We start from the raw sequence: 8,340 nt of genomic DNA on the forward strand, positions 1-8,340 counted from the left end.
ATACAGAATAGCGATTGGGAAAATGAGGCACTGCTTGTCATTGAGAAATTCTAATACATACTGTCTCCTGATGCCTTTTTAGAACTCCCCACAGTCAGTGCACAGTGCCCATTACCCCACCCCCAGCTCTGACACCACACAGTGCAGGGATGGGGTCTGAGGCATTAGACTTAAATTCATCATGAAACTGGAGAGCACGGAAAGGAAGGAACTGTGATCTACATGAAGTTGCTGCTACAAGGCACTGTATGCTTCTCGGGGGAAGCAGGCCCACAGAAGCCAGAAGCAACAGTAACTGAGGGGCTACTCCCTGACAGACCCAACCTTCAGGGTTAAATAACTACTTCCAAAAAGCTTCCATTTTAAACGCTAGGCTTGGCACTGCAATTGCATTAAATTATAAACAGAATCCAGCCTAGCTGATTTAGCAGGAACCCGAGTGAGTAGATTTGGAGAAACAGTTATTAAATCATTTGTACACTGCGTTCATGCACTTCCTTAAACACACAAACAACATGCATGTACTTGCACACACACAAATTCTTCACAGTCAAACTCTTACCATACCTGAAAATTGTCCCTCTGAGGATCTGAAAACGTAATCACGCTGGCTGCCTGCTTCGAACCGCCGGTGTATGGCCTAAAGTCTTCAGGAAGGCGATACAAATCTGCCTGCTCCCGTTTACCTGGAGGGCTATAGCCACTTCCGCCTTCATCCCCACCTTCTCCAGGGTGGTACCCAAGATGCTGGTCTTCGGTTTTACTTCGATTTTCTTCCCAGCCATTGCCACACTGTTCTCCAAAATATAAGTTCAATACAGTCCCATTAGTCAGCAAGAGTAAAACAAAAGCCCTAAGATCTACCCAAGCGCGTCAGCACTGTGGTCACGACACTTACGTTCATGCTGTGAGGCTTGGGCAGTATATCCCGCTCAATCCACTTCCTTTCCAGATGCTCAGAAGGATGCGGTCTTGAGAAAAATCAATACTTTAGGTCCATACTCTAGCATATTTGGTCAGAAATAACACAAAAGAAACCCAAGATTCTAGTATTTGTTTTTCCCTTGACCTTAACCCAAAAGTTTTAGAAATCAGTCTGAAGTTTTAGTTTACGTTATTGTCAGCAGAGACTCAAGGGAAGGTTTACGGAGTGCAAAAATACAAGAGGAAGTGACTTGAGGTCCTTACTCTGCCGCTCTGCCGTCCATACTGCAGTCAGAATCGTGGCGCTCAGGAGAGGAGAGCTCATCGTCCAGCATGTCGTGAGGGAGGTCTGTGAGTAGCTGCTGCAACTGAGTAAGGGCAGTCACATCAGTGTCACACGGCCTGAAACACAAGGCACTGCCCAAGCTGCCCTGAAGCCAATGAGTGAATGGACACAAAGAGATTTCTTAATGAGTTTCTTAAACTGCATGTGCATCACGTCCACAATTTCACTTGAGGGAAGGGGAAAGCAAGACGCCAGGATTAATGAGCAGCAGGCTTTACTTGTTCTACAGAGGTGTCCGGTTTATGCGCGCACATCACAACTGAAAGCTTCTTTATGGAAGCCCGGCCAACCATAAATCACGGTACTCGTCCACGGTGTCAGGTTCCACAGAGAGACCTGCCTCTCAGGATCCCGCTTCACCAGTAACCCGACCTTGGGGGAGTGACATCTGCCCAGGTGGTGGGAGCAGCAGCAGCACAGATGTCCAGGGCCCCCTTAAGCTCGGGTAAAGCACCCGAGAGCCTCTAGGGAGTGAATAATTAGAGGCAATCATCTAAGCCCAGGACGAAGCGCTACGTGATACTCTGCGCTCAGAAGACACAAAGGCATACACTGAAACAACCAAACATCTCTATGCAATAATAATAATAATAATAATAATAATAATAGGGGTCCCTAGAACCCACACAGCCATTTTGCCAGCCCCAGTTCCTCTACTGTTTAAAAGTCCAGTCTCAATCAGGTTATAAGTTTTGTTTGTTGACATTAGGTGAATTATAAATCATTTCAAAATGACACACGATGATAGAATTATAATGTGCTGCTGAACACTGGGCTCGGGAGCTTTTTTTCCAATAAACTCACCTCTTTTTCCCTTTCAAAGTCTTCTTTGTCAAATTCTTCATCTTCATTTTGTGTCTGCAGTGCTACACTGCCAAACTCCAATGACATGGTCCTCCTGGGAAGAATTGGGACTCATGAAAAAGCAGCCATATGACAGCAATTCATGGCAAAGAAAAAAATGCAAACAGTCAACAAAACAGTAACCAGGGTCCCCAAGTGGCTAAAGGATATTTTCAACAGTAAGATATCTACAAACAAAAAACTTAAAACTTGAAAGACATAAAAAACTTAAGAATAGCTCAAGCAAAGCCTCAATTTTATGTACAGGGCACAGTGAGGGTCCTACAGAGTCTGCTCCATGCTCTGAATTCCACAAATACCAAGTTCATGCATCCCAAAAGGGAACTCCCCAGTCCTGAGAGGAAGAGGAAGAGGAAGAGGAAGAGGAAGAGGAAGAGGAAGAGGAAGAGGAGGAGAAAGAAGAGGAGGAGGAGGAAGAAGAGGAGGAGGAAGAAGAGGAAGAGGAAAGAGGAGGATGACGACAATGATGACAACAATGTGGTCGTCTTTGACATAGTAGTAGTAAGTATGTGCTACCAGGCCGGTGGGGGAGAGGATAGGGGACTTTCTGGATAGCATTTGAAATGTAAATGAAGAAAATATCTAAAAAAAAAAAAAAAAAAAAAAAAAAGTATGTGCTACCAGTGGCCTGGCTAACATTGTTCTTCAATCCAGGCTCCTCACACCTGGGAAATGTACTTTTGTGTGTGGTCTGAGCCACAACTCATTCACCACAATTTCCAGGCTGTAAAATGTCATTAAACTGTGTCACATAAGAAGTATAAGGACCCCAGCAACACAAATGCATTTTACCATAAAGCTTATAATTCCCTGTTGTTGACAGTTGTGAACTGCATCATAAACTTTGTAACCATGAGCCCTGCGTACATACACACACACACACACACACACACACACACACACACTTTAACAGATCTAAGACACCTGTGACTGCATGGTTGTAGGCCCATTTGTACATTAAGAAGAAGAAACCAATTATGAAACAACACCACTATTAAAATACTGAGTGTTTTATAGCTGTTAAAATGTGAATAGAAGATGTGTGCTCTTAACCAGACATGGCATGAAGCACATGCACACTCACTGGGATGTACGCTTTGTCTCTCCTCAAAGCCTACTGGAATTCTCATACACAGATCATCAGAGAAAGGTGAGAATACAACAATCTAAGACCGCTGTAAGGTGAGGAGAAAACATTTCTCTCATATCGGGGTTTAGTTCATAGCTCCAGACAGACATCAGACTTACAGAGTCTCAGATGATGGAAACCGGGATACACTTTAACCTATGACCCTAAAGATGTGAGACAAAGCCAAGCCAAAGGCACCCAATCTTCCAGAAGACACAAAGATCCTTCCCGGGACTGGAAAGTTGGCTCAGAGGTCAAGAGTGCTTGTCTCTTCAGCAGAGGACCAAGATTCAATTCCCAGTATCATGGCAGCTCACAATGTCTATAACTTCAGTTTCAGGAGACCAGAGGCCCATTTCTGTCCTCCACAGGCACCAGGCACACAAGTGGTGCACAGATAAACTTGCAGGTAAAAGACTCAGGCATACAAAGTAAAAATAAAATTTTTAAACTGTTTCAAGCAAAAGATATCAGCCTTTTAAAACAGTAAAAAAACAGCATAAGTGTGGGAAACCTTACAACTCCCGGATAAGGACTCCGCCCTCCTCTAGATGCCTGCTCCATCCTAAGTCCATTCTGGCCACTTCCATCAATCAAATAGTATATATCACAGAACACATTTACAAAGTCAAGAGATGAAATTACAAAACTGTAAAACTACTTACAAATCACTTAATAAAAAGTATCAGTAAACATTTTTTTCTAAGAAAATGACAACTTAAGATGAGAAAATAGCATAAAAATCCATTTTAGAAAGAAATATAAATGTTCATTGAATATTATTACAGTCTGAGTTCATCAGGCTCAGGAGATCGCTCAGTGCAAGTGGCCATGCAAGTGTGCAGACCTGAGTTCAAATCTTCAGAAACCACATTAAGGCCAGACAGAGAGCCCAGGCATCTGTAAGGAACACTTCTACGGGACGGGGAGGCACAGGTGAGAGGCTGTCTGGAACGTCCTGGGCAACGCCAGCTAGCATGGCCTAAACACTGAACAGCCACAGATACCAGTCTCTAACAGGGTGGAGCCATACAAATATCCACTCGCGCGCGCGCGCGCGCGCACACACACACACACACAGAGGTTAAGTCCATGAAGAATTCAGGAAGTGTACTCTAAGTAGCACCGTGCTACCTTCAACTACTACATTGAAAATGGCCACAACTCTATGTTTTTTTGTGGCTTTAATAAATAAATTGCTGGTGAGATGTGTGCTGACAGATCATCATGAAAACAATCGATAGCAATGTGCATTTGCCATAGTAAAACTGTATCTTGGTGAATATGGCAAAATTATGCCATTAGTAGGAACAGTGGCCTACTCCTATGCTTGACCAGAGAGCTGACCACTTAAAACATAAACCAAGGGATCAACGTGGGCAGTGTGCTCCCTAAAATACAGCTCCCTGGTTAATAGTCTCACTCTAGCCGGGAAACTTTTCCTAACCCCACTACAAGAATACAAGAAGCACAGCTGTCTTCTCTTACACCTCTGACCCAGCTTGTCAATACTTGTCTGACAATACTTGTCAGCACTGTCCCTGGTAGTTTTTGGTCACCCCCTTCCACCCCCTCACATAGAGGGAAAAATATTTACTTGTTTTGTGAGCAAACTTTAGTGTATATTTTCCTTTCCAAAAATATTTATCATCATCATCATCATTATGAGTGAATATATCCATTGGGTCACAGGCCTTAGGATTCCCCTGGAGCCGGAGTCACACGTAGTTGTGACCTATACAATTTGGGTGCAAGAAATGAACTCACAGCCTCTTGCAAGAGCATTGACAATCTCTTAACTGCTGAAACTATTATCTACTCCCACCGGAGTAGATAGGGTCTTTAGGCAGATCTCTTTTTATTTGTTTACATTCCAAATTGTTTGTTTGTTTGTTTGTTTGCATCCCAAAGGATGTAATATGGCTGTAAGCAATTAAGAACTGAAGATCCTCAGCTCTGGCAGCTGTGCAATCGTAACTGCTTCCGTTTCTTTAGTAATGAAACGGTGAAAACATCATAGGTGTGGGAAACCTTACAACTCCCGGATAAGGACTCCGCCCTCCTCTAGATGCCTGCTCCATCCAAAGTGCATTCTGGCCACTTCCAGAGCGCATGGCTTATATCCTTTGCTTGTGGCTTCAAACTTCAGCCTTTATTTACATGCAAACAATCAAGAATTGTGAAGCTACGAAGTGAAATTCAGCTTAAATCACACTGAAAAATGCATGACTACAAGATGGACTAAATGTAATTGCCCTGGGAGTTAGAAAACTGCACGCACTAGCTTACACACTAACTTCTCTTACAGGGTGGAAACAGCCAGAACGCAACAGTCTATTTTAGACACTTTCCAAATCCTGTTCCTACTACAAAGAGTACGGAGGGAGGGGGCAATGACAATCTCTTGAGCTCGGTAGTACCGATAGCAGCATGGAAAACCAAGGTGAGCAGAAGACAGTAACCCCAAAATACAGGAAGCCCCCTCGACTGGGTGTACTCACGCAGCGCCCTTACCAAAGAACTGGGCCCGGGGTCCAAGAACCACGGGCGCGCACAGGTCTGCCGATGGGACGCCCAGGCTGAAGATCGAGAAGGGAGCCAGCAAGCACAGCCCCGGTGTAGGAGACTCGAACGCGGGTCCCGATCCCGCAGCCGCCAGCCTGGCCGGGAGACCGCAGTCACCTCCCGCAACCCGCAACCCGCTGCCCTGACTTCCAGCCGCGAGCACCTTCCCGGTTACACCCTAGCCCGCGAACCCCGCCACTCGACGAGCAGCCGCCTCCTCCAATCGCCGCCGCTGCTCGATGGGCCTGACGGCTGGGCGGAGCTATGGGGCGGAAAACCCGCCTCCCACAAGGTCGGTTGAGAAGTCGCCCGCAGTTGCAAGAGCGCGGCTGTTCGAAGAGGGCGCCAGTGGCGGCGGGAAGCTTCCCGGAGCCTCCATTGGGGAAATAGTGAGCCAATCACAAAAGCCTCCTAGAGGACTACGGTTGCTTAGATACGGCGGACTGTTTGCCCTCCCAGAGGTTAGCTAGGACATTCCTTTTTTTCCCCTTACACGTCTAAGTTTCATCCAATGGCCCTTTTTGCTCTCTGAAGTGCCACTGCCAGCCCTGGTCGTTGTTAAATTTGGCATCATCTTCAGACTTGGCTGGTTAAGATTTGTGTTTCTTTACTGATAAAACTGGAGGAGCTCCCAGGTGCCTCCTCCCTAAAACTCGAATTTCCGCGAATGTTCTTAGATGTTAGCCTGTCGTTAAATCCCATTATATCATCGAACTTGGAGATCGCAAACACAATGGATAAATATCACTTTGGCTGTTCAATTTTAATGTGTGTCTCTTGATTGGCTTGTTGAGGGTGGCTGGACCTGGCATGTTCGAGACCTGAGTTCTGGAACAGTTGCTGTCTCTGGCTTCTTTGGTAAGAAGGGCTCTAGTGCATGCCAAGAACTTGGTGACTTGGATGCCCACATCTTTTTAAATCTTTCCCCTGTGTACCGTGTGGAGTAAGATACTTGTCCAAGGCTCTTCCAAATCTGGCTGTTTGCTAAGTCTGCCACCTGCATCCTATCCTTGTACGGCTGACATTGACCCTCAGCTAGGGGTCTGATACAGAATAAGAGCTTGAGTGAGAGAAACAGAACCAAGTCACAAGGCTGCACTACCAATAGTTCTGGGATGGCTCCTGTTTCCCCTCCTCCCACCCCATCTCCTGGGCTGCTTTTCGAGTCAATTGCCCCACCTCTCACCCACTCAGCCCTCGAAACACATGACGTCACTCAGTGGAACTGGATCTCCCTACCACTGTACACAGGGTGCATACCGACCCCAAGAGAAGATGGATTTCTCTTCTACTACGATCTGTTACCGTGTGTCTGCTTCACTGGTAGAACAATATGAACGTCTTGGGGGTATTCACTTGAGCATTTGTCTTCATGTTTCATGGCCCATGCTAGGCACTCAAAACAACTGTGTTAACTCATTAGTGAATAAATGAAGGAATGGGCAAATGAAGATGTTGGTCAAGAAAAGACTAATGAAAGGCCTTCGGGGAAATGGCACTTGTCGAAGGTGATCCAAGTATCGGCTAATGAGAAAGATATGTCCAGTGCCCCATGCTGAGGTCTACGATGCAATAGTGCATGAGAATGGCAGGGGACATAGGGGGATAACTTGCTCTGTGTTGAGATAGTGTACTTTTCCTTCCAGGATGTCTGTCCCTAGTGTACTTAGTCTGGATCCGCCACGAAGTTCCGCAGGGCCCACCTGCCTTTGTGAGTCCTGAGCCCAGCAGGTGTTAACTTTTCCTCTTGCTTCCCAGCTGTTGCTTTTGGATGCTGGCCCAAGTCAGTTTTCTCTGGGACTTTGAGCTTTTTCACTCTTTCTCTAAAGCTCCCCCTCCCCCATCCTGCTGCTGGTCCACCGTGTGGTTGACCTGTGAACCAGCCAAACTCAAAGAGCATGGCTCTTTCTCCTCTTCTGGGCAGCCCCATGATTTACAGCTTGCCTACCCTGAACCTTTGCTTTGAACTCTAAGTCTCATTGTCCTCAAGCTTGGTTTGAGTCCATTCTTAGATTGTTTTACTAAGAACACCAAGAACCCCAGCAGGAGACCCTGCTTTCTCTGGTCTCACTCCACTGTGCCCTAGGAAGCTGACCTTCAAGACAAGCTCCCCTCCACCACCACCCCCCAACTCTGCCTTTATGTTATCTCAATCAGTGAAGAATCCCAGTAGATCAGAGATGGGAATAGAAAAAAATTAGGTTATTAATGACTTAGCTAATCTCTTTTGCATCACCGAGATCAGCCGTTACCTCTGTATTGTCCACAGCTCCTCCATGTAGTCAGACAGTCCTTCTCCATGATCAGTAACTGTTCCCACCCTCTCCCTTGTCCTGGGCCCTAGACCACTGCACTCTGCCTGTGGTTTCTCTATACGTTGCCTGTACCTTAAATCTCCTTTATTAGTCTCGCCTCAAATTACCCAGTTTGAATGAGCCATCTGTTTCCTGCAGAGACACTGATCCATCACATTCCTGATAAAATGTCTAAGTCCCAAACACCACACATTGTC

General features: G+C 45.9%; 1 protein-coding gene across 9 annotated transcripts in view; it reads right to left on the reverse strand.

Annotated features, from left to right (window-relative positions):
* Positions 1 to 6,076, reverse strand: part of Cep152 (centrosomal protein 152) — a 75,311-nt gene extending 69,235 nt beyond the window's left edge. For 2 of the 9 annotated variants that reach the window (XR_001783214.2, XR_001783213.2), the window contains exons 1-5: positions 5,778 to 6,076; positions 2,075 to 2,168; positions 1,189 to 1,292; positions 899 to 971; positions 568 to 792 (exon numbers count right to left, since the gene is read on the reverse strand). Coding sequence is in view for 5 of the 9 variants with exons in the window: in XM_017319354.2 (XP_017174843.1) it covers positions 568 to 792; positions 899 to 971; positions 1,189 to 1,292; positions 2,075 to 2,161 (489 nt within the window). In the remaining 4 variants the exon portion in view is untranslated. The remainder of the gene's footprint in view (positions 1 to 567; positions 793 to 898; positions 972 to 1,188; positions 1,293 to 2,074; positions 2,169 to 5,777) is intronic. The other 7 variants (XM_017319354.2, XM_011239870.2, XM_006500474.4 and 4 more) reach the window with 5 other exon arrangements.
* Positions 6,077 to 8,340: the final 2,264 nt, after the last annotated feature.

The sequence above is a fragment of the Mus musculus genome, chromosome 2 (genome assembly GCF_000001635.26).
Source record: "Mus musculus strain C57BL/6J chromosome 2, GRCm38.p6 C57BL/6J".
Taxonomy (NCBI): Eukaryota; Metazoa; Chordata; class Mammalia; order Rodentia; family Muridae; genus Mus; species Mus musculus.